General features: G+C 36.5%; 1 protein-coding gene and 1 long non-coding RNA gene across 3 annotated transcripts in view; one reads left to right on the top strand and one right to left on the bottom strand.

The window, feature by feature from the left end:
- Positions 1-395: 395 nt before the first annotated feature.
- The window catches only part of LOC113109990 (uncharacterized), a 31,645-nt gene continuing 4,653 nt past the window's right edge, over positions 396-27,387 (bottom strand). Inside the window, exons 3-6 of the long non-coding RNA XR_003293033.1 lie at positions 21,731-21,827; positions 7,166-7,299; positions 6,658-6,756; positions 396-435 (exon numbers count right to left, since the gene is read on the bottom strand). This is a non-coding gene — a long non-coding RNA (uncharacterized LOC113109990). The remainder of the gene's footprint in view (positions 436-6,657; positions 6,757-7,165; positions 7,300-21,730; positions 21,828-27,387) is intronic.
- sez6a (seizure related 6 homolog a) overlaps positions 1,216-27,387 on the top strand; it is a 36,433-nt gene continuing 10,261 nt past the window's right edge. For both annotated transcript variants that reach the window (XM_026273932.1, XM_026273931.1), the window contains exons 1-5: positions 1,216-1,571; positions 16,626-17,213; positions 17,789-17,916; positions 23,027-23,219; positions 27,182-27,367. In XM_026273932.1, coding sequence (XP_026129717.1) covers positions 1,487-1,571; positions 16,626-17,213; positions 17,789-17,916; positions 23,027-23,219; positions 27,182-27,367 — 1,180 coding nt within the window. In that variant the 5' untranslated portion in view covers positions 1,216-1,486. The remainder of the gene's footprint in view (positions 1,572-16,625; positions 17,214-17,788; positions 17,917-23,026; positions 23,220-27,181; positions 27,368-27,387) is intronic.

The following is a 27,387-nucleotide window of genomic DNA, read 5'->3' as shown; positions in this document are numbered from 1 at the left end:
TAGTCAGCATCCCATCCGAATGAATTTAGACCCTGTGATGATCGCTTCATTACCTCAACACATTGGTCAGTCTATTTCACAGCCGTGATTTTCATTAGCTAAGCAGAGAGACAGCAGTGCTGCCTGGGTGAATTACAAGCATTAAAAAACACACACACTGTCTTGCCAAATATACAGCACAGCATGTAAAATAGAGCCTGAAAAACCCTGATGTTTTTTCTATATTTATTTATTCTCCTGTTTTTATTTTTGTTTTTATTGTAGTTTAGGAGATGTACAGTTGCTTCAAAACTATTTGGAAACTTTGGACAATTTGTTGAAAATTTTATTAAAAGTGTACTCACCCTCAGGCCATCCAAGATGTAGACGAGTTAAAATGTGAGCTCTCTATCCATAATATTGCTTTCTAAAGTGAAACAGTTGTCTTGTCTGAATCTGGAGGGGGAAAAAAGCACAGAACACACATTGTGTACATTGAGAACAGTCCAAAAGAGTTCTAAACAAACATGCTGGTGGAATTTTATGTGAAAGGACAGTAGGGAACAAACTTTTTCACTTAAGAAAATTGTATCATGTATTCTGGCCAAAACTGACGCCTTAATAATAGATTTGTTTTTTCCAAACATACAGACTACTTGTGGAATATTGTGATGTTTTTATCAGCTGTTTAGCTTCTCATTCTGACGGCACCCATTCACTCAAGAGGATCCATGGGTGAGCAAGTGATGTAATGCTAAATTTCTCCAAATCTGTTCAGATGAACAAACACATTAATCTATATCATGGATGGCCTAAGGGGAAGTACGTCTTAATCAAATTTTCATTTTTAGGTAACTATTCCTTTAACCCCCACTGTGTAAATGGCATTGCAATAGATATAACAAAATATAAAACCAAGTAGCATCTGCCAATAAATTATTTTCTAAGAAATTAGACTAAACTATACATTCCTTTTTTTCTAAATAAACCATGAAATAAAAAATGGGAAATTTAAAACACAACAATGTTTCCTTTACAAAAAAACATTGTTTTAACCAACTTAGCCCACTCACACACTGTACCTTCCCCCAAACTTTAAAATGTCTGTATCCCCCAGGGTTATGTTTAATTAGAACTTGTACTCATTACATTAAGACATTAATCATGTATCTGATGTAATTCTCTTCAGCCTCTCCGCACACAAAAGCAGCTGCTCTAAATAAGCCCAATTCTACTGGATGAGCGCCAGGCTGCTGTCCAAAGTGTCCATGCGCGCCGAGGTTGACTGGAGCTGTCCGTGGTGCTGAAGCTTCACCGCGCAATCCGCTTATAACAGTCCGTGAGTCGAGATCCCTCTGCGTTACTCCCGGAGCTCTGCGCGATTCAGACACGAGCAGCCCATATGCTTACAAGACCTAACGGGCGTTTTATTTGACATTCGAGTGATTCTCACTGCATTGTTTAACACAAGGACAAATTGTAGTGTGTTCTGACGAGTCGTTCCAGTATGTGTTTAAGGATCGAGCACCAAACGAATGGGCTCTTTCTGCTGCTCATTCTGAGTCTTTCAGTGATTCTCACGCGTTCTCAAGGTGAGTATTTATTTTTAAGTACTTAAATCTACTAATGCTGCTGTATGTAACAGAGTTAGATGGCTATTCATCTTGGGCACAATGAATAATCTGTGGCTTTACTCGTAAAGGTTTTCTCCTCACACACACACACATGCCATTTAAGTACAATAACAAATTACGAATGTGTCGAGGCAGTTTAGGATATTTTCAGACATTTACTTTTGACGTGTTGTTTAACTCAAATCTCGCAGGAATGCATGAACTTTATCTGTAGAGTGTTGTGAGAAAGTAAGGGGCTGTTCGACGCGATAATGCGTTAAAAGCAGACGCAGAGCTACAAAATCGGGTGCAACTGCAGGAGTGTCTCTCTTACAAATAATAACTTGAACATAAAAGTGACAAGTGTGTCTTGGCAGCACTTTTTTAAACAAATAGATGCTAGAGAAAAAAAGTCGCGGTAATCTGTGTTGGTAACCATAGAAACAGTACGCTTCACTATGATGCGATCGACGGAAATATCGGACGGAATGTAAACGAAACACGACGAGAATTTATATCACTTCACAATTATAGCTAACCTTTTGCATTGCTGCACTGTATTCTGCTTCGAAAACGTGATTTTATAGCCTACCGAATCAGTGGGCTCAATTTAAACCAATATATCGGCGAAGTGTTACAGCGGGACAGAATGATTGTGCTGTGAGTCTCAGCAGCACAAGATAATGACACTAATCCTGAAGATCAGATTAGCACCGTCCCGAACGGACCTGTGTTTGAAACTAGCAGAGCTGTGTTGTTTTGACCAACAGACTGTACTTATTCAGGTCATTTGAACAGTTACGCATAGACTACAGATGGAAGAGTTAATATATGTGTATAATAAAGCTGCTTCATAAGTCAGTTGTTGTCTATATTTTCCTATATTTAATTTAGTGACAAGCATGTTTGGTGGCTATATGTTGTGTTGGGATAATGAGATGCAGCCATCCTGCATTATCCTGTGGGCTCATGTTTGCTTAATAAGTACAAATTCTGCTGATTTTCGTTGCTTCTTTCATTGAGACAGCTGAAAATGCACAAATGAACTTTAAAATTAATAAAAGATGCACTCTGTTAAATAATAAATTCTAATTTATGCAAGCTTTTAAAAATGACAGAATGCCAGGAAAGATTTTTTTAAAATAAACATCATAGGGTTGTTTAAAGCAGTCTAAATGAATGCTGCTTTGTTCTTTGTAGTAAAGTGCAGAAACATCTACTGTACACTCTATCATTAAAAAAGGATATGTCAGAGGATATTTTTGTGTTTATTAATCTTGGTAAATCTTGTTGCACATTTTGGTATTCATCACATTGATTCAGCTATTAGCAGGAACAATGAGCTATTACTACTGTAAACTGTGCATGTGTTTCTTCATTGCAAATCATACTGTACTCTGTGTAGAGTCCTCCATCAGTGGTTGCTTTTTAATGTGGGTTCATGATATTTAAAAGTGGTGGTGCATACAGTTAATGTCACTGTATGAAGACTTTTTGAGCTCTGAATGAAAGTTTTATGAGAAGCATTTGAGAGTGAAAGAGTCTTTTAGGCAGCCAGAGGGAAATTTATTTCTATTTCATACAGAGGTATGTGAAGTAATTTTGAAGTGTGCAGCTAGGTCTTTCTAATTCATTTCGCCATAGCTTTCTTATCAGATCCTTTCATAATTCTGTGCAGACTCCTCTCATATTCTGGCTATTCAAAAACAGAAGCATGGAAACAATCTGATGGTTTCAGTTTCTGCCTTTCAAACCTCTGATTTCAGGGGAGGGTTTGAAAATGTTCAACACCTGTTTTTTGGATTGCCGGTGATTAGCTTGATCAAGGGCTATTCAGAAGCTGCTAGTTGACATAATTAGTCTGGCGCTTTGTCAGTTTATGGCTTGTAAATGAGTCATTATGGCAGAATGCTCTCTAATATCCTCATGCTGTCTGAACTCTGCAGGTGATGCAGAGATGTTAACTGCCTTTTGCTGTCTCTCACAGAAAACTAAATGATCAGAGTGTTTTGGGCTCTTCCAAGATAACTTTTTCTCCAGTGATGGTTTATGTACTTACATGTGTTTCTAGTTTCAACAGAAAAAACAGAGGAACCAATCAAACCATGATTCTTGGTTCAAAATCGTGGCTGATATTACTTTCAGTTCATTCATCAAATACAAATCAGAAGTTAAAGCAATAATTTACCCAAAATTGAAAATTTGCTTAGAGTTAACTCACCCTCAGGCTATCAAAGATGTAGATGTATTTGTTTCTTCATCGAAACAGATTTGGAGAAATGTATCATTACGTCACTTGCTCATCAATGGATCCTCTGCAGTGAATGGGTGTCATCAGAATGAGTCCAAACAGCTGATAAAACATCACAATAATCTAATACTAATCCAGATGACTTTAAATAAAATCCTGTGAAGTGTAAAGCTCCACATTTGAAGCAAATCAAATCATTGGTTCAGGTCCGTAATCCAGGTAAAAGTCATCTCAACTGAAACACGACAGGAAAATTTACCGAACAAGCACTTTTTACAAGTGAAAAGTCTAGTTCTGAACAAATATTTCAATGGATTTTGATGTGAGAGGACAACAGCCTTTTTCATTGGAGGAAGCATTATTATGAATTATACATTTAAATTATAATGACGGATTTGTTTATTACAAACATGCAGATGTTCACTTCACAAGGTATTTATTAATGGACTGGAGCCATGTGGATTACTTGTTGACCATTTTGATTGGCTGTTTGGACTCTCACTCTGATGGCACCCATTCACTGCACAGGATCCATTGGTGAACAAATAATGTAAATTATAATTCTCCAAATGTGTTGATAAATAAACCTAACTACATCTAGGATGGCCTGAAGTTGATTTATTTTTCAGCAGATTTTCTTTTTGTGTGCACTATTCCTTTAAGTTGGTTGCATTGCATTGTGGCAATAGCAGGCTCGTCTCAGGTGGTGTTTCCATCTAAAGAAAAGATGGCAGATTATAGAAGACAGCTTTTTATCTGTGTGTGACAATGTAAATCCCGTAAAGTCTGCCACACACATTTCCTTTTGTGTCAAAATGACATTTAAAACACTTTATTTAATCGGCATGCTGTGATGGTTCATGTATTGATTTCAAGTGTTTTCATTTCAGCCTAAAGGGCGGCGACATCAACTTCCTGGGCATCAATACCCGCTGATGCGTTTGAAAGCACAAAGCTGAGGCTCTTTACATGCCAGACACCTGCAGCCACACAACCATTAAATTGGTATATTTAAGAGGAAGAAGTTGACATTTTGACTTTTAAAATGCCACAAGTTCACTGACCTCCTAATCCCCCTCTTGTTATGTGTGACATTTCATTATTTAGTATCCTGAAAGTTTCCTTGGCCTCTGATTCGAATGCATTTTTCACGCACACTGACACTAAATAAGTATTTTTTAATGAAGGTTAAAAATGGACACTGATTAAATGGTTCGGATTTAACTGTCTTCATAAAAGGAACTAGAAGTACTGCATTTTTAAATGCTTTTTTTATTTTCCTGTTTACATTTGAAGGAATGTCAAATTTGAGTTCTCTAATGGGATTTAGTGAAACAGAAAAAACAAGCTTATTAAGCAATGAAAAACAGCTGTACTCTTTGAGCTGTTGACATATTTCCCATATGCCTCTATGAAGATGTTTGAGAGAGTTGTGACCAGTCTGTGCTGTATGTTAAAGCAAATATCTGATTCATGACGTATCAAACATTTCTCCAACTTTCAAGCCTTGATTTCAACTTTTAAAGCCATTTACAACAAATCTCTGCCTCTTAAGGTATATTCTATTTTTATTTTATTTCATTTGTATTATTTCTGCCCCAAGCTTTGGTTAATCTCTCGAGTCACGACTTAGACATCTTTAGAGTTTGTATAATTATATGTCAATTTAATTGCATTTTGTGATATTAATGAGAGTTTGATAAAATATTAAGTGGATATTTATCCTGAATATGAATTATTCTAGGTTTTCTGCCAATGCTGAGAGACATTGTCTGGTAACACGACTGATCAATGTCTTTAAATAAAGTGGGAGGCTAAGGTGTCTTTAGATCCCTTGAGCTCATTTGTCAAATAAGAGACTCTGTGTTTTGGCAGGGTCAGAGCAGAGGACACTGGTCTCTCAAAGGCTCCAGGACAAACAGACTTTTCATGGTGTCCTTCTGCTTCTGCATTCAGACGCCACTGTATTTGAAAGGGCTGCTGCAATCGATGCCATCTGAATTCTGCATCAGAGACTGTCTGTCATGCTGTAATAAATGCACTGTTGATCTTCTTCAGTCTGAGACTCTTCTCCCTGTGTTCTTCCTTTAGAGGAAGAAACACAGATAACTGATTGAATTTTTTTCTTGTTATCACTTTAAGAGCTACAAACTTGAATTTCTCTCAGATCTGATGGCACGGAGCTTGCAAATCGGAAACTAAATCTTCTGAAGTGTTGTTCTAGCACCCTGGGAAAATGTAAACCAGTTGGACTGATAAAAACCAATGCAGCCTGACTGCTACAGATTGTTCAAGCCGGCCAAATAAGCATAACTTAGTGTATTTCATCATTTTAGATTACAAAAAAGTATATATATATATATACAAATATATATATATATGCATATAAAAATATATATATATTCAGATATTGTGGCATGAAGCTTGCAAATGCCATCAAATTCAGAAACTAGATCTTCAGAAACTTGCATTTTTGTGTGCAATATGCATTAACCAGTCAGTAAACAAGCTTTTGCACATACTATTTAGATTTGTAGATAAAGCTGTGTGTGTCTGAGACTTCAAGTCCCTCTGTGCTACTGACTTTTCCTGGCCTCTTTAATTGGTTCGACACTCCCTTTGGATCTGAAAGTTCTGACACTAAATACAATCCAAGAGGAGGCCAGCTGAGATGCGAAGAGATTTCTGTGCTAAAAGTAATTACTCCCTTTTAATTGCAGTGATTAGTCCAGTTAATGAGGAATTTGGCTAAAGCGGTGTGTGATGCAGATGTAGCTGCTGTTTGTGAGGTTGTTTAGGTGTTGTGCTGTTTACCTTCACGGTGATTTGAAAGGGTGACAAAGCCACAGTCGGACTTTAAAGCTCTTCCGTTGCTACGGGAGACGTATCTCTGGATCTGCCATGCCGTCAGAGCTATTCACACCAGCTCGTCCACATCATCCGAAACAGAGATGAAAAATTTGTGTTTTAGAGCTCAATACAAACACATTCACACTATTTACCCACATACAAACACCCATTTGCAAACAGGCTGCCAATGCTTAGTAGCTTACCACAAAATAGATATAATATCTTCCATGGTCATGGTCCATATGAATGTTAAAAAAATGTCTAGAAGATGCATTGAACCAATATTTTGGCTTCGCCCAATGTGAAAATATTTCGTCTAGCTCTTGGTGTGAGCAAACCTTAAATATAGTGAATTCACAAAACACATGACCAGCAGTATGGTTGAGAATCCGACTGACAGTTTGGAGTTCACACGGTTCATTCAATGCATAAGCGCTCTATAACAAATGAGCTCAAATAGCTGAAGTGGCACCTGGTCTGCTCTGTCAGAAGGAGAATTGGTCATTAGAGGTGTAAGGTTCAGGCATCAGGACTCCTACAGGGAACTGCGGTCCTGGTTCTCTTCAGACTTTTCCTGGGTCTGACTGATTATACACACAAGAGAAGCTGATGAGAGAACAGAGCCAGAGTCAGTGCTGCCAATCACAGCTGGGGTTCCTCCTCGCACCACAATGCCAGGAAAAAAAACACTCAGACAGACAGGAAGACATACAGTAGATCTGCTAAACCCAGTTAATAAAATGAAGTTTGTTAATGAAATGATACTCTAGCATACATACATATTGGATAAACAGTTAAATGTTTAATTTGATCAATCTTTTTAACAGCTAATTTTGAGTTAAATTTGTATGTTTCTAATCAACACTTCTATATCATTTTGAATACATTTTTAATTGATTTCTTTGCAGACAAACAAACATCACTACTCAAAGCAGCAATTGAGTTATCTTTAAATGTTTGCTATACCAGATGTATTATTATTCAGGTTAATAATAATTAATTAACTTGTGGAGAAAGACTGTCATGCTGTTGATCAGAATTTAAATAAAAATAAATGATGCCTAAACTGTAATATTTGAAAAGAGCAAAAACTAATAAAAATGACAAAAGCACATATAAAAGCATATTTGTAATATATTGTAATCCAATTAAATATTAATTTGTGAAACAATGCTAAAGTATTTTGTCATCTGTTTATTTATAATACTAGCACAAATCTAAATAATGTGTTTAGTGCACAAAGCTTCCTTGTGCATTTGTTTTTCAGAAGAAAGTAGAAGATCCAGATCTCCTGCCTTGAATATCTTACACAACAAGGCCAAAGCAACATGCTTTCTTCCGCTCTTCATGGTACTCATGAGCTGAACAAGTGTTTTTCATGCTTGAAAGCATCTTTATTTCACTCGAGTCCATCTGACCTTGAAAAGAAACAAAGTGTTCTCGATTTTCCAAGTTCAGGGATTGTTGTGAAATGTACTTTTCTGAACATTGCACGCAGGTCAAGTCTAGACATTCAGATGTTTAGAGGTCTGTGGATGTTTGTTAAGAAGTCAGTTTTATACCGCGCACGTCCCGCTGCTCTGTTGCCCCGCATCAGTGTGTTTTTTCCAGTCAGAGATGAGCAACATCTCACCCTGTTAAATATTCATACACTTAAAAAAATCCTCTGTGTTGACCCAGACACACAGCCCGGGAAAACCTGTATATTCATTACTCATCATTCATTGCATAAATTGAAAATATCCAGTGGGACGTATCTAAAAGTTGTTTTCATGGTAATTTTCTGGAGGAGCGGCACCCAGCGGGAGCTTCCAAATAAACCGTGCAAAACTTGAGAAGTTAACAAGACACAAGGGGAATACATTCTACACCATTAGCATCAAGCCTTTCTCTCTCTTCCTCTCTTTCTGTCAATCCATGACTTGCTGTCTCAGACGTTTCTCATTAAATCCCCTATAGGATAAAGAAATGAAATTGTTTGCATATAGAGAATGTATGAGAAATAATGATAATAATATTTTTCAGGAGTCTTTGATGAATAGAAAGTTAAAATGAGATGCATTTATTTGAAATACAAATATTTTGTAACATTATCCTGCAAATACTGTAACTGTCACTTTTAATAAATGTAATGCATACTTAAAAAATAAAAGTATTATTATTATTTTACTTGCTGTAAACTTTTGAATGGTAGTGTATAATGATTTCCACAAAACTATTCAGCAGCACAACTGTTTTCAACATTAGTAGCATTCATTTTTTGACCACCAAACCATTATTATATATTACCATGATTTCCAAAGGATCATGTGACACTGAAGACTGGAGAAATGATGCTGAAAATACAGCTTTGTTATCAGATGAATAAATAACATTTTCAAATATATTAAAATAGAAAACAATTTGGTTATTTTAAGCTGTAATAATTAAATAAATAGAAATATTACTGTTTACTGTATTTTTGATTAAATAAATGCAGCCTTCATAGGCATAAGATAGTTTTAAAAAATGTTATTCGATACATTTTTACAATTAATTTTTTTTTTTTTTTTTAACTATTCCTTAATAATTCCTTTAGGCCGTAAAATATAATTATGTACCTAATGTGCGCTTGTATTTATATAAAGATATTAACTTTTTTTATTTTATGCTCTGGGTTGATGGGAGACTGGCTACTATTGAGTAAAGGCTTCTGGGAGACTTCTGAGCTCATCACAGAGCATCTAATCAGCCCTCCCTTTGTCTAAGTTTTTGGCAACCTTGACCTTTCCTATGCAATAAAACCTGCCTGTCAATCACAGATGTCTTTCAGGACTTGTCTCAGAAGAGAGAAGCAGGACAAATAAAAGCCAGCAGAATACCAAGATTTTCTTCAAACGTTGTATTGCATATCTCCAATGTAAATCCCAGCTGATCAGGGGTTTGATTTTGGACTGACCGATTGAAAGGTCACAGAAAAATTTACCTATAGGGGAATATAAAACTAATTCAGCTACATATGCATATGTACAGAGAAGATCAGAAAACAGCGTTCAGAATTACTGTGCACATTTATATCATCACACTGACAGCCCATATACTGCATGTTAATTTACTCCAAGAAATAAAAAATTATGCAAACACAAATAAAAAGGCCTATGCAAGTGCACCGATAAACCAAAGCCTGTTTACTTTGCCTCTGTTTGTTTGATTTTATGCCTTGTGTTGTTGTCTCTTCTCTTCCGTGGCTTTATTTCTTTCTGACAAGCTGTCATTTTCTCACAGGCTTTTGTTCTTTCAAATAGCATGAATTATGCTTTCTCTCTTTCTTTCATTCTCTCTCTCTTTCTCTGCTGTCACGCTGATCAAGTGTTTTCTGAAGAGTTGGGTGCAGAATTAAAGTGTCTTAGGGAGCCTGCCTGTGAGCTTTCACAATCCTCAGAGCATTCGCACATGCGTCTGTGTTTTAGAAAGACAAATAAATACATCTTCTGTGTAGCTCTTCTTTCCTCTTGTACAGAGAAAATACTGACCACAAAATGTTTGACAGAAATCATCCTGAAAAACTACTATAACCTAATACAATGTTTATAATATTTATTAAAGTGCATAATGTCAGTTATAAATATCTAAATATATTTTGTTATATTACCCATAATGCTTTGTTTAATCTCACTGCACAGACTGCACTGTAAAGGAATGTTTTGGGAGAAAGTGACCATTATAAACAAAAGACAAAGAGAGAAGGGAAATAGGGAGAGAGATACAAAAAGGAAGAGATGAATAACAAATCAGGCCCTTATTTAGACTGCGCAGACTTTTTCTGATCTTCTAACGATGCTCCTCTGGATTTACAGCATGCCTTTGTAGACGGATGGCCAAATAAGATCATTATTATTTCCTTGGGCATGTTCTCTCCCTCCTTCTGTGCTAACTGTCATGGGATAACCTTCTGAAAAATCGGCCTCTCTAAAACACAGCTTTTCAGCGATGCTGTATTAATCATAGAACTGGATTTGAACGGATGCCACGCTGAATTCAAACTCTGCTTAAATGAAATCCAGAGAGAGCATGGATACCTCAGAATACAGGAAAGGGTTTTGTTGTTTATCTCTTTGATTAAATCAGTCGTTTGTTCTCAATAAGCCCCAGAAGTTTGTTGTCTGTAGCTGTTTCGATTTTTCTTTTTTTAATTATATACTCTATACACATATCATTTGTAACTTATTTAACTTTCTTTTGACAGCTGTCATTCTTCTTATGACGTAATGACTGCAGACAGCAATATCAGTAAGATGATGTTAATAACAAATTCATGATGCACCAGCCCTTTATTTTCTGGTCCACCAAATGGCTCATTTTTAACAGGTTTCATCAGGACAGGAATGCAGTGACCTCTCCTCCGTGTGGGTGGAAAGCTGTCTGAACGTCCACACGTTAATATATTCCACAAGCTTCCAACAATTAAATCGTAAGCTTTCAGGTATAACGGCACTTTTTCCACTCGGCTAAGCCGTGTGTCAGAGAAGAGCTGCTAATGTATGAGCTTAGTAAATAATACATGCGGTTCACTAACACCTACACAGTTATGCTTTACAGTTATGTTTGTCGCTGAGCATGAGTCAACTTTTACTGTCTCTACCTGCTGCACAAAAGTGGTTCATTATAAAATGTAAACTTTTGAAAAGTGTGTATATACTGTATATTCACACTCATATACTGACTTTATTTTTTATGATAAAAAAAATGCAGCAATTTAAACAGTTTTATGTTACATGGTCACGTCTCATTAAATTACATGCTTAATAAAACAAGTTATATTTATTTGCTGAATTAAGCATGCAATTTAATGCACTTTTAAACATTTCTTACACATTTGATTAGTCTTCAATCTACCTGTCTATCTGAATAAATGTATGTATTTTGGAAGTCTGATCAAATGTAAAAAATAAAAATAAAAACAGTGTTAAAAGTGCAGTTGATATTTCTCCTAAATTGAATGCGAGGTCAAGATCAGTGCATTGCATTGTAAGTTTGGTTCTTCCCTGTCCAAAATCCTGCCGTGGTGAACTAGTTTTGATTTTGTTAGTTCAGTGGTATCTGTAAGGATCCATTTCGAAACTGTGGTCACTGTGTCCATCCTGGGACCCAAGCAAAGCTGATGTCCGTCGGGCAGGTAGGACCTTTGTTTTGGCCGTTTATGTTTTTAGACATGTTGACTTGCAGCATGCTGCACTCTGACACCTGGCTGCCAAAGCGAATAAAAGCAATTTCAGACTATTTAAACACCTCAATGCTCTCTACCTCTCTGCGGGATTCTCACAGGCTGGAAATAAAACATATTGGATACTTGAAAGACTTGTGTAGCTTGACTTTAGCCTGCTTGACTGACATGAAAGCAACCAACCACAATTTATTATTATTATTTGCTTTTACATGCCGTTTAGGGGCAGAGTTATCTGAAATAGATTATAATGCATGTGTCAGCTTGAGTATAAGTAGAAGTTCACTATTTTATGGGCTGTATTGTGCCCTTCATGGAGGTATTTATTTGCAGAAGTGCACTGGGATTAGTCTTTCCGTGTCACAGTCTATAAAAACTCAGTTGAATTGCCTCTTTTAGAGATTAATGACTGTCTACATCTTCAGGTTTAATCTGACTGGAAGGTCTGACATTGTGTGGCTTTTGCGAAGCAGCCGTTTGTTGACACTGGAATGATCTGATCACACTTCTATTACAGAAAGTGTCGTCTTGATAAATGGGATTCACTCTGGAGTGACGTGCTCTATGTGTTCTTAATAGAAGCGAGATTGTGAGGTCAGTGCTTGATTTACAGCTATTTTAAGGCTTCAGATCTGTTTATTGTTTATTGGAAAGAGATTTCAGGATGAAAGGAGGATGCGTTTGTGAGCCTCAAAACAATGTGAGGACAGAATCCAGTTTATGCACCCAGATTTATTGTGTGATTTATGGGGTTGGAGAAAGAAGAGCATGTAGAATTTGAATTGCACAGTCAGCATTTGTATACAAATGTTTGTATACAAATTTTTAGGCCTAGTATTACTTATATACTAATATATTATTTATTAATATTTTGAATTAGCATTTATTTGTATATTTTTCTATTTTCCTTTTAATTTTAGCTTAAGGTTTTGTAATTTTATGTTTTTATTAATGTTTAAAAATATATTCGAAATTATTTCAATATTTTTCTTTTTAATCATTTTAGCACTTCAACTTAATTTATATATATATAAAATCATTTATAATCATATACAGTGTGTTTTTTATCTTTATTAATATATTATTTTTTAATAGCTTTAGTTTGTTTTAGTTTCTGTTAACAGTCACAGCATACATAATTTATGGCTACATTTTGAATGGTGGTCAATGACAAACAGTAATCTGCTTTTTTTTTTCGAATGGATGGTGTAGTAAAAATATCTACCAGCACAGACTAGCTAGCTCATACTACTCTTGAAAAAAAAGCTGGCTAAAACCATTCTCAGCTGGTTTAAGCGGTTCTCCTAACCTGGCCAAGCTAGTTTTCAGCTAGTCTCGTTGGACTCCCAACAGTGTTTTTTTTCTCTCTTTAAATTCAGTTATTTCTCAGTATTAACAGCACATAAACAACATATTTGTTTCTTTCTTTAGAGCTGTTTTAATGGACCAATTACAGCTATTTGTGATGACTGGATAAAGATTAAAACAAATAAAAAGCAACAAGACAAAGAAACATCCCAAGATTTCATTGCATCCAATGTTGTTTTCAGCGTTCCGACCTTTTTAGTACCCAACACCATTTCAGCCCACGAAACAATTACAATTCACAACTGATTATCTTCATTCTGTCTTCTCCCAATGTTCACTGGCACCTTACTAAAGTCTGATCCAATAATAAAGAAGAGCTGGAGCTCCCGCTGAGAGTTTGACTGTGTGCTGGTCCCCAAAAGCCGTCTCCAAATCTCTGATCCCTTTAGGATTTGTCTGCCATTTACAGTCTGTGTCAGTGATGTTCTTTTTATCTTATACTGTCTTCACTGTGTCGCCAAGCTACATCCTGTTAGAACACATTGTCATCCAATTCCCTAATTAGGGAGTAAAAACACACTCGAGATCTCAAGCTGTTTGAAAGCAGAAATAACAGTATGTCTCTGAGGTATCAGCTCTTCAGGGGTTCACAGACTTCCTAGGGCTTTGTTTTGAGATGTATAGGATGTACTATGAAGGCAAAATAAACCTTAATGATTGTTTCTGGTTGTCACAGAACACATTAAAAGGGGTAGTTTGGCTAAAAATGGAAATCTGTCATCATTTCCTCACCCTCAAGGTTGTGCCAAATCCATAAGATTGTCTGTCTTCATGTCGAATATTGAAAGGAGGATTTTGACTTGAGAACGTCATGAGGGTGAGCAAGTGATGACAAGTTTCATTTTAAGGCCAACTGCTCCTTTAAGACTGATTTAGCAAAAATACACAATTATAGAGACATGAGTGTTAGCATAAGAGAGTCTACACGTTTGCAACTAAATTTTCCTAAATCTAGACTGTGTTGAAGTCCCAGTGGAGAACTGCTGTAATCCTATAGGAATGAATGAGACAGACGATCTGGCTGCAGTTCACTACAGCATTTCCCTCACATGTCTCAATAATGGGAACACTTCCTGACAGATAAAACCTCACTCCAGATGCTGTTTTCATATATACACACACACACACACACACACACACACACACAGTACATGTGAGCCTGGACTACAAAACCTAGTCTTAAGTCACTGGGGTATTTTTATAGAAATAGCAAAAAATACATTGTATGTGGTCAAAATTATAGATTTTTTCTTTATGCCAAACATCATTACAATATTAAGAAAAGATCATGTCCCATGAAGATATTTTGTAAATCTCCTACTGTAAATATATTAAAACTTAATTTTTGATTAGTAATATGCATTGCTAAGAATTCATTTTGACAACTTCAAAGGTGATTTTCTCAATATTTTGTGATTTTTATTTTAGATTTTTTTTTTGCACCCTCAGATTCCAAATATTGTCCTATATTGTCTTATCCCAACAAACCATACATCAATGGAAATCTTATTTTTTCAGCTTTCAGATTATTTGACCCTTATGACTGATGGTCCAGGGTCACATGTAACACAAACTTTTATTTTGGATGCGATTAATCATTTGACAGCACTAATATATAATATATTCACTTATGATATTAATGTGTTTTACGAAAACATTTGTAACCAGAAGATGAATAGCTAATTTAAAAAAATTGCATCACTGATAAGAATGGATGTGCGTGCATGTCGTCGATGGGTCGCATGGAATCTGAACGGTATGACGCATTTAAAGTCAGAGAATGATCAACATCAGTCTGACATTCTTATAATGACTGTTTTTGAGACAACTGGACTTTGCTTTTAAGAATCTTTGTGTCTGAATGACATATTCGAATGACTCACTTACTTTCAGTGGCAAATGAGGCCAGCCTTTCTGAATACAGTTTGTTTCTGATCACAAACATTTGTTGAGACTTTCAGGCCTGAAGAGGCGGCTGTCATTATACAGCTCTATCTCTCTCTCTCTCTCTCTCTCTCTCTCTGAACCCTTCTGAGAGCTCTCCTGCCTAGCGAGGTGTGTTAATCTTGAGATGAAAGACGTGCTGTAATTGCCTCACACTTTCTTTTCCCTGAAAGATGCTGCTGTTCTTCAGCACCGAAGATCACAGCAATATTGAACCTCTTGTGTCACTCTTAAACTACAAAATAATTATTTTTCAGGGAAGCATTGCCTAATATGCTCAAATTTAATCATTTTTTTATATAGTCATTCTTTGGCTATTGCTACAAGTATACACCAGCGACTTAAGACTGGTTTTGTGCTCCAGGGTCACAATTGTCAATTATTCCCTTGAAATTGAAATTGCGATTATTAATTAAGATTATTACAATTTACACTGAATGATGCTTATACCATTGCAACTGCATGCCGTATTTTTATATGAAAATAAACAAGCTAAAATCTCTCTAACTGAAAAACATTTTTTGTACTTTTTTACAGTATTAAGCCTCAAATGTCAACTATTCATCGGATTGGTTTCTTCTTTAAATTATATATTTAAAAAAATATATACATATAAAAATATGAATGGTCTTATAATGTAACACTTATCTAAAATAATGGAAAAGCCTTTAAGATAGCATGTAGAAAAAAAAACATATCTTAAGCGTGTATAATAACATAAGTGGACTTTAACGATAAATTGCCTCTATGAATGATTATGTAATTGTGGCATCCATGATTGTAATCGGGATTAGAAATTTGATTCATTGTGCAGTCCTGGCATGTGTGTTTTCGGTATCTTGGATCCGTGCTTTCGTTCTTGAAGTGAAAGCAGGCTTCTGTCAAAAAAAAAATCTCTCACTGATTTTGACTGAACTTTTATAGGAATTAAATTATATTTAATCTATACAATCAAGTCTATGCAGTGTTATTTTACATTTGATTATTACATTTCTGTACCTGAAAATGTTTTTTAGATCTACCTGAAAAACCTAAAAGAAGCACTGTTTATATAATTTTTGTCTTCTTTATATTTATTTATTGTCTGCTATTGCTTGTAATTTGGTTATCTGTAAAATGTTTGTAGCACTGTGCCCATAATAGCGGCCACAAATATTTTTACATTTATTTTTTACATTAACATTGCATATTTTAGCACAGAAACCTAAAAGAATACCTTTAAATATGTATCAAATCGTGTTTGTGTGTGTGTATACATATACTATTATAATACTGGTACATGTAATTTATTATTATTATTATCTTTCATATTTTACATTGGCTCCTTGGGCATCTGTAAAGCCCATTTTAAAACATCACTGCCTTACACCAGACTAAATTGTTTAGTACTAATTTTCAATCTGTTTGGACTTTGCAGAAGATGGAACTGTACAAACTCCGAGAAGAGGGGAGTCAGAATCAGAGAGAGAGTTTGACCCCTTCACCAGCAAACAGGAGCCACCAACTGACGTCCAGCAGCTCACCACAGACGCAGTCCCAATCCTCCCCAACTTAAGACTGCTCAAACTCCACTCGGCTCTGCTGACCAAGAGCTTCGAGGCAGATCAGCAGTTTTTTAAAGAGGCGCCGCACACCGTGCCAGCAGTCTCTACCTCTACATCTGACACTGAACATTCACTTCCGGTGCCTCAGGAGGATGCAGCAGTCTTCTCTGACCTTGTGACCACATTGACCACAACTGCGGCAATGTCTGTGGAACAAAGAAGGCCCAGCAAAAGCCGTAGTAGAACATCAGAGAAGATCATGGTCACCTCTCAGCCTCTCACAAACCCCACCATTCCACTAAGCACTCCCACAAGCACAGGTCAGAAGACAACTCTCAACACAACAACAAAGAAAGCCTTTGACAAGGAAAGTACTTTGCCACCACTGTTTCTGTCAACTTCACCTAAGAAAGAATCACGGAGGCCAGAGGGGAAAACCACACCAGGATATTCCTCTCCAGGTACATTATTTTATAACATTAGATGGATAATGATAATAGATATGGATGGCTAAAGACGGATATGGATGGAAAGAAAAATATGGATAGTTATGGATTCTAGATATGAATGGATATGGAGGACATAGATGCATGTGGACAGGAAGATATGGATATGGATAAATACAGATGACATATAAGGATATGGATAGATAGATGAATATAAATAAATATGGATAGACAGATATGGATATTGATGGATATGAACAGATATGGATAGATAGATATAGATATGAATGTAGCTGTATATTAATATTGACAAATTGATATGAATAGATATGGATGGATATACATAGCTAGATACTGAGAACATAGATAGATTTGGACAGGTAGATAAATATGGATATAGATGGATATGGACATCTACAGATGGCTATGGCTAGATATGGATGACAGATATGGATGTTGATCTCTATGACAATGCACAGGCCACAGAGCTAATGGAGGATTATTGCACAGCCAACCAAACATAAGACAGCTGTAAAAGGGGTGACTTCACAATGGTGCCCTTTTCTCTCTGTCTGTCTTTCTTTTTCCAGCTCACTGCGGTATGAACTTCACGGACGCCGAGGGTTATATTGAGCTCCCCCCGGATGTCTCATTTGATTCTCACATTCATTGCACCTGCCTGGTTACTGTATATCTGGGTTATGGCGTTGAGATTCAGGTCAGTACTTTATCATCTAATGCTTTATCATATGCAGATTAGGAGAAGCGTCTCTCGTGCTGCACATCTTTGTCTCTCAAGGGCAACGGAGTGCATTTTCGTCTCCTCTACACTTAACACTGAAATTTCATAAGTGTATCCAGAAAGTCTCAGCTTGTCCCTACAGGCTCAGTATGACAAGATATTCTTTTCTGTGCTTTCTACATAAGTACATGGATATGAAATAAATATTAATTCTCCTAAACAGCAAATATCGACTGAGAGGCCTTACAACTGCAAACAGGCCACTGCGATTGTAAAATTGCTATAGACAGACGAACAGTGCTTGAATGTGTGCCAGTAATGCAAGAAATCTAATACAACTGAGAATTGAAAAAGTGAAGAAATGGCATCGTTAAATTGTTAGTAACTAGTAATAGTAATTAGTAACTGCTTAGTTAAGGAGCATGATTAAGACATTAAAGTGCACATAAGGTTAATGTTTTGGTTTCGGGTGTCCCCAACAACAGGCTGACAAAACAAAAGTATGCATTTATTTTTACCTTGTTTGCTCAACGACTCCCAAACATTCGCTCAATGATGAATTTTTCCAAACCTCTCCTTTGCGTGACGCTAATCTGTGGTGTTTGGTCCGATTGGTCTCATTTTCATTTCATCATGCCTGTATTGATTGATAAATCAGCGTTTGTGAGCGCAGTGCTGCTTTGTGTGCAGCCATTACCGGGAAACAGGTATTTATACCGCTCCTAAAGCTGCACCTAGTGGCAAAGAATGATTTTGCATTTTTATTCAGACCAACAGGAGAATCAAGTTATCCCAGATCTGGCGCGCAACAAGTGGGTGGGCAATATGCTAATGTTTCATGTTTACATCAACATAAAACGCTTGGTATTGGTTTTAAAAACGACTTGTTTCAGTGATTCAGAGCCGACACTTTATTTTGAAAGATGATAACTTTATGAATGGTGCACTTTCAGATTTAAAACTTTGCAGGATATTTTCATTCACTTAGAGCTGTATTGCACACTGCATGAAAGGTAATTTTCATAAATCCATAATAGGGTACTTTAAGGGCACTCATCTTTAAATCACAGAATGATATCTTTGATAAACTAGTATGATTATGAACAACAGAGGAAAACTAGGTTCTTTTTTAAATAGTTACAAAGAGGATTTACAAAGTGTCTTCATTACTCAAGCCAAGAGAAATCAAGCCGTTCATTTTGAGCAAATGAACCATCGGAGACAATGTCTATTCTGCGTTTCATGCAATCAGGTGGAACTTGTTATTGTTCCTGTCAGCCATCCAACTCAATACGGTTCGATCGACTGCACTGCAATTTCTCAGACCTCTAATTTTGGATTGATCAGAAGAGAGAGAAGTGCATTTAAAAATTGATTGTGAGGAGACAGAACATTGCATATAAAAGTTTTAGAGAAATGCAGACAGATGCTGCCAATTCTCTCTCAGGCATTTATAAAGGCCTCCAGTCTGAAGTTGTGAAAGTTTCCGTATGGAGTTCCAGGAGGATTTGTTTCGCAAATCAGTGTTTGACTGCAGAACAGCTGCTGTGTCAAATACAACAAAATTCCCTCTAAAAAGCCCTACAGTAGATAAGTTGGATGAGAGTGGTGTGCTGAATCATACATGTGATGCTCACTTGACACTCTGAACATTATAGATATGACGGCCTCATCAGGATTTTGACTTCATTTGATCTCTGCGCTTTGGTGAATTTAGTTTTCTGAGTACTTGCTTACAATATTCACCAACAGCTGACATTTTCTACTTATTTAAAGGTCGGTCTTAAGTCAAAACTTTTTCATTTATAATGCATATTGATCTTATTTGAGGCAGATCTTGAAAATGCTGACGTGTTTTCTTTTTTTTATGTTTGAGGATATTATATTGGGTGTAAAATAAAATGTAATGCACTTAATTGATCGCAAAATCTATCCTACAAACGTAAACAATTCTGATCTTACATTTGCTTTTTTGTATCTAGCAAAAACAAGAGTCCTTTAACCTGTTAACTGTCACTCACGTTATTGAAGACAGACATAAATGTGCATGATACAAACATACATTTTTATATTTCTTGACTGAAAACATTTTGTAACATGATTTTGATGTACCATTTACATGGTAATGCAATGTCTGATTTTAAAATGGGTTTTAAAGGATGAATTTTGAGATTTTATGTTTTCAAGTGATATATAACTTCTGATGATTTCTAAAATGTGATAGAGAAAAAGGCAACGAGGAAGTCTTTTTTTTAAACAAAGGTCAAAGCTCCTTTTGTAATGTAGATTTCTGAGGGTGCACTTTTGTCATAAATTAATCTATTACTTTTCCTACATAATTTTTAACAAAAAATATTGGTAAAATATATATTTGGGAGTCTTAGACCTTTCCAACGATATATAGTTTGTCAAGATTAGATTAGATTTGATTGTAATATAGTATAGTCAACGTAGGCGTCCCGTATACGGGACGGGGTGACATTTAACAGGTTCAAATAATTGCTCTTTCCTGACATCTGTATTTCTCCAAGTGGCCAATTTAAAGCCAGTGATTTTAAAATGTGTTTACTCTGGAAGGGGACGCTAAAGGCTCACTGGCCACAAATTTGTTTGAATATGGATGTTTAAAGATCCATGTGGTTAAAGTTGTGGGTTCCAGCTCCAAAGAGGTGAAATGCAATATTACTATGCCCATTTTTGGCAAAAAAAAAAAAAGATGAAATTTCATCGTCAAACGATAGACAACAAAGTTTATAGAAGGAATTTCTTTTCAAAAAAATGTTATATGGTTTTTTTTTATTCCATCCAGTAGCTGAATCCACTAATATCATATATAACAACAACTACATAAAACCGTTCATTCCTTTTTTTAAATAAAGTACTACTCAAAATTCATAATGCGCATCTTTAACCACATGCTGCCATGAACAACCATCTCTGTAACTACATGACTCTCAAAACATAAGTTTAGCCGTATATGTTTAATTCACTAGAAAGTACTGATTCATTTGTTCAAGTATAAGTTGGACTACACCGGTAACATTGTACAGTTTGGACTCACCAGAAAGAACATGCTCATAAGGGTCATTCAACATGAACAACAGAGATGCTTTTCTAAAAAGTTACAAAGTGTCTTACTTCATTACTCAAGCCACATACAACAGTCATTCTTTTGGAAATCAGTTAGACTGCTTTTTGTTGTACTAGCTATGCATGTTTCAAACACTTAAAAAAAAAAGAAAGAAAAAGAAAATGGCTCAGGAATCAGATTACTATGTTTGCTATTTCACACTGCATTGAAGGTGCTGCTTACAGTAGCAAACAGTCAATATCATACTATCAGAGTATTTTAATATAGTTTTCAGCATGCTCATTAGAAGAATGAATATGCAAGAGCTGTTAACATGACTGAATATCATATTTATTTGTGGAAAAGCCTTGAACTTCAGTGTGTTATCACCTCCATATGAAAAGCCTCATGTTTTATGTGTTTTCTGATACTGCTATGAATTATGTGACCACATTTCTAGCTTAGTTTGTGCTCCTTTTGCTGATTGGCTATCAATCATTACATTTTATGAGACCAAGGTTGTGGTGATTCATAACCATTTGCTGTGATTTATGGAACAGATGCAGAAGTACATGAGTCAGCTTTCCTCAAAATCCATAATATATATTCTTTCATAGAATTTCTAGATAGTTGTAAGAAGCTCATGATCTAATCAATGTATGTGTGCTGATGAATTGGTGGATAGTGTTTAGTAGTGAGTTGAGCTTTAATTAGAGGTACCTTGTATTCACAATACTGTCCCTCCAGGGTCCAGTGCTCTGTCGGCCAGACCCTCATTAACTTTCCACAAACTGGTCTGCTCGAGTCCACAAAAGCCCTGTGAAAGGTCACAAATGATTAAGATTCTCAACACCATTTCGTTTTAATTGCTTGTCGACCTGTTGACCATGACAGCACTCATATTATTCCATACGCACTGTCCTGCTAACCCTACCCAGCACAGGGGTCAGGGAGCATCAACCGAACATCTGACGATGACACACTTTTAAACCTAGATAATGGAAATTAAGGTCTTTGTGCTTTTTCAGTTGGCATTTGAGTTTAAATAGCTCAAATTATAGCAGAGCAAATGAGCTAATATTCACAGAAAGGAGTCACTTGAACCTGAGGAGAGTTTCAGGGTCTTGCCATCACATCTGAAATGAGTTTTGCAGTCAAGGTCTCAGTTGGAGAGATTGCTGTCAACTGATATTAATTCACCTTGGCTCCAGTATGTGTCATAAAAAGAAGAGAGATGTAAAGCAAAAGAGTGTCAGGGACGGTTATTCCTCTCAGCGTGAGAGACTGACAAATCACAAGGGAAAGAGAAGAGCAAAGGCATTGGAAATACGAAGCTACATTTATCATGCATGCATCTTTTTGTGCAGGTTATCAGCTGCTTCACCCTCTGACAAAAAAGAGGAAAGAGGTCTGAAACTCTGCTCTCGGTCTAGCATTATTTGTTTGCAAATATCACATTGATTTATAACTACCACAGAAGGGAATGATGGAACAAAGTATGTCTCTTTAAATTGATCTTTATACAGCTTTATTTATACAGCTTTATTTAATCTGTACTTAAAGGTCTGTGAAATGTATTAAAAGTTATTTTAATAACTTTTTGGAATACATTTATTCAATTCAGTTTTTTCATATCTGTTTTGTAGATAGCATTTCCAAGTAACTGCTAAAGCGCATCATGCTTATTTCCCCAGTTATCAAATTCTCCAAAGTATGCTCTCAGTACAAATTCTCACAGCGGTACAAACATATCAGTGTGTATCGGTACCAGCTCTGACACAACCGGGCAACTCAAGACTTCACACAACGCTGTTCAATATGCTTATCTCAGAGACACATGCAACAAAACAGATCAGAAGAACCTCTACACAAACTTTCATATTCTGGACCCACTGAAGTCCACCCGAAACACAATTTCAGTTGAGCTGATCCTAATAGATATCTACACAGATGCAATGATGTAAGTCTGGAATATCACAGCCTACCTTTTGATCTGATTCTGCCCTTGTGCTGCAGGTGCTGAATGTGAGTTTGGATGATGGGATGGAGGTGGTTCTAGAGGATCTAGGCGGACCCATGGCCTCAGTTCTGGCCAACAACTCCATGCTATCCAGAGGTCTGGTGCTGCGGAGCTCTAGTAACCAGATCTCAGTGCAGTTCAGCAGTGAATGGCCCACTCAACCTGGGTTATTACTTTTACAGTATAGAGGTACCATTTCACAATTTTTTGTTCTAATATTTTGAATGATTTGGCGTAATATTAAGAGGAAAAATCTATTTGTTATATGATTCTTACTGAATCTGGCCTACAAAACTATCAGAAAATGTTAGTACTAATTGGTTTATAGAATAATGCCATGGAAATAAGCCTCAGGAATAAAACATCATCTCTCATGCTAAAGTCCTTGAGGGGTTTGATACTGATGGCACTCCTAAGTGTAAATATGTTCAGGTTGTTTTCCAGAGAAGACAGACAGCATCTAATTGAATGTATATCTACATATTCATATATACAGGTACATACTTAAAACTATTTGTAAGAAAAATTTTCTTAAAAAAATGTATGCTTGCGTTAACTCATCCTTCGAAATCCCAGCATCCTCTGGGTTTGGCAGAAACCAAAGATGAAGCTGCTGGCCAAATGTCTGTTGAGTTTAAATGCAATTGAAGCACACGTGAACGCCGCTCCTGCTGCTAAACAGAGATCAATAGCGTTTGTCCCAGAGAGAGATTAAATGAGAGAGAGCTATAATGCATCTCTGTGCTCTATTGATATTTATGCGCTGGGGTTAAATGCTCTGTTCAAACGGTCAAGGGCTCAATAAATGCTATTAAGGAAGAGAGATGCAGCTTAGAGGCAATGAAGAGGACTGATACACTTGCAAAAGCAGTCAAATTAATGAACCATTCGGCATATGATGACCTTCCCGTGATATCATGCTCTTCTCAGCTAGTATTTTAATCATAACATCTAGCTGAATGAAACAGTTAATGATTGCACCATGTTAGAATGCAGAGTTTCAAAGAAAAAAACCTACATTTTATTTACTATCAATCCATTTTTGCTTGAACATGGTGCTGGAATATTTCAATCAAAATTAGTTTTTTTCATTCCAGACACCCCTCTTTTTATGCAAATCATTGTAGTCATTATTTGTTGTTCAGATATTATGTCCTGCTTATTTTAATACAATTAAAAATTGCAAAAATGTGACATTTTATCCGTTTTTGTAGCATTTAAGATCTAGTCAGACTTTGTTTGCACAGATTGTTGTTTACAAACAAAAAAAGAATTATTTGATTACACACTTCTCCACTTATTTTAATCATGATGCATTAAGTTTCTTTTTTTAGACTCTGTCAGTTGACTCTGAAACGTTTTTGTTCTGCCATTTTAATTCCCTTTCCATTATATGGAAACGTCTGTCAGTGGCCCTTTTTCCACTAATAGACAGATTGGATTAGTGTTACATAAAGCCCTGGCATCTGTTGGCTGTAACCCCCAAGCAGTGAATATGCCCTGCTGTGCTTGAACTGAGTCATTATTAGTAATAACTAAACAACTGGGCATTATGGAACATTAACCACCATGGAAACAGAGAGAGGAGGGCCGGTTATTCACAGCTGGTAAGATCAGCTGGACATAAAATGTGGCTTCCACAATTTTAAGAAGCACCTGATGGGTTTAGTGACAGATAAAGGAGTCTGGGTCAGATTTAAGCATCCGCTTTTGGTCTGTTTGCTCAGCTCTGTGTTCCACTGGCAGCTAAGTTCAAAGGTTCAGTTCCCAGGGATCACGAATAGTAATGAAAAAAAGTTGCTTCAGATAAAAATGCCATTAAATATTATTGCTAATTTAGAGGTCAAAGGTCCTAACTTCTGCTCATGCTGTGACATCCATGTTTTCAGAGTTTGCCTATTTCTAACAAACAAATTCAGCCACCTTCAAATACACTTCAACAACAACAACAAAAAAATTACATATTTTGTATTTTTGTTTTGTTTTACATTTGAAATATCTAAAAATTATTAAATCAACAGACATTTACCTAAGAAAGGAAATTACTTAAAAGAACACTCCACTAGGGTTAAACAGAGTTAAACAGTTGAGTTTTACCATTTTCGAATCCATTCATCCGATCTCTGGGTCTGGCAGTAGCACTTTTAGCTTAGCTTAGCACAGATCATTGAATATGATTAGACCATTAGCATCTCACTCAAAACTGACCAAAGAGTTTCTATATTTTTTCTGTTTAAAGGGGGGTGAAATGCTCGTTTTCACTCAATATCCTGTTAATCTTGAGTACCTATAGAGTAGTACAGCATCCTTCATAACTCCAAAAAGTATTTAGTTTTATTATATTCATAAGAGAAAGATAGTCTTTACCGATTTTTCCCGGAAAAACACCAGTGCCTGGAGGCGTGACGTGTGGGCGGAGCTAAAGAATCACGAGCGCGAGTAAGCTTTTGCGTTGAGAGCGTTTGGAAGCTGTGACAGCTGTGAAGGCTGAAACTGAACGAGAGCAGCATCAGCAACGACTCGCTCCGAGCGGGGCTCGAACCCGGGTCTCCGATGGGAGGCGGACGCACTAACAAGGAGGCAGAGATATTTTAAGCAGTTTTACTCACCGATTGTGGTTCCAACACACAATCGTGACCCTTTTTCGTTGGGATTGCATCATCCTTAAGAAATAAACGATACGCAAATCCGTCGTCAAACTGGGCTTTGTTTGTAATACAAGCATTTTAGAAATGCAGGGAACAAACACAAACACTTGCACAACTCCGTTGATGCTCTGTAAAAATAAACTCCATCCACTGGTCCCTTAATGCTGTTTTTTCTTTGGTAATCTGTGCAGGGTTGTCTTGCCCTGGCAACCAAAAACACACTTCTTTTGTGACATTTCGTGATGCTCTCGCTCTGATCAGCGAATGCCTGTTGTGCTCTCACTCAGTGCTCTGCTATTGGAGCGCGCGCTCTTCCGGCAAACGTGCCCTCAGGACCCATATAAGGAAATTCCACTCCATCTGACGTCACACAGAGCCATACTCGAAAAAAACTTTCCGAAACTTGTGACAAACCGGAAGAGGTATTTTTGGAACAGAAATACTCCTTCAAACGTATAACTTAATTTTTGAAACTTTGTCCATGTTTAGCATGGGAATCCAACTCTTTAACAGTGTAAAAAACTCAGTATGCATGAAATAGCATTTCACCCCCCCCCCCCCCCCTTTAAACTTGACTCTTCTGTAGTTACACTGTGTACTAACACCGACGGAAAATGAAAAGTTGTGATTTTCTAGGCAAACATGGCTAGGAACTATACTCTCATTCCGGCGTAATAATCAAGGAAGTTTGCTATTGTACCATGGAAAATAGTGTCCAGCTAGTTTGTGTAATTGGAGAGTTGCTGGGGACTATTTTCAGGCACTGTGTAACATCTCTGCGCCTGCTGCACCCATGGTACGGCAGCAAAGTTCCTTGATTATTACACCAGAATGAGAGTATAGTTCCTAGGCATATCAGCCTAGAAATTCACAAATGTTTATTTTCCGTTGGTCTTAGTACACGATATAACTACAGAAGAGTCAAGTTTTAAACAGGAAAAATATAGAAATTGTTTGGTCTTTATTGAGCGAGATGCTAACGGTCTAATCAGATTCAATGATCTATGCTAAGCTAAGCTAAAAGTGCTACCACCAGACCCGGAGATCGGCTGAATAGATTTGAAAACAGTTAAACTCAACTGTTTAACTCTAGGGAAGTTGGAAAATGAGCTTATTTTTTAAAAAAAGTGGACTGTACCTTTCAGATATTAAGTCTTGTTTTCTGAAAAAATAAATGATTTTTTTTTTTTACTTGCTTAATTTTGATAGATTTTTACCAAAGGCAAGACATAATATCTAATAGCTCTAATAGTCATTTTATTTAATAGAAAATGTATTTTGATTTTAAACGGTATGGAAAACTAGCCAAAAAAAAACAACAAAAAACAGATTAACCACGATTTTTGCAGTATTTAATGGCTGCCTTAAAGCATTTACAGTGACTAATTTCAATGCCACAAGCATCACTAAACAAAATGTAAAAAATGATAGATACTTTCAAATAAATTTTACATTCAGTCATATACCATCAATTTCTGTTTCTCTCTCTTTTTCTCTCTTCAGCCTTTGCTCTGAGCTGTGCATCACCTTTGGCCCCTGAAAATGGTGAAGTATCAGTCACTGGTCTTCAGGTGGGGGGCGTGGCCTATTTCTCCTGTCTGATTGGCTATCAGCTCCAGGGCCTTTCCTCTCTTACTTGCCGAAATGCCACCACACCCTACTGGAGTGGCAGAGAGCCAAGGTGTCAAGGTATGAGAGGACAACCCAAA

This window comes from Carassius auratus, chromosome 10 (assembly GCF_003368295.1).
Source record: "Carassius auratus strain Wakin chromosome 10, ASM336829v1, whole genome shotgun sequence".
NCBI classification, from domain to species: domain Eukaryota; kingdom Metazoa; phylum Chordata; class Actinopteri; order Cypriniformes; family Cyprinidae; genus Carassius; species Carassius auratus.
This window is presented reverse-complemented; position numbering and strand designations above follow the sequence as displayed.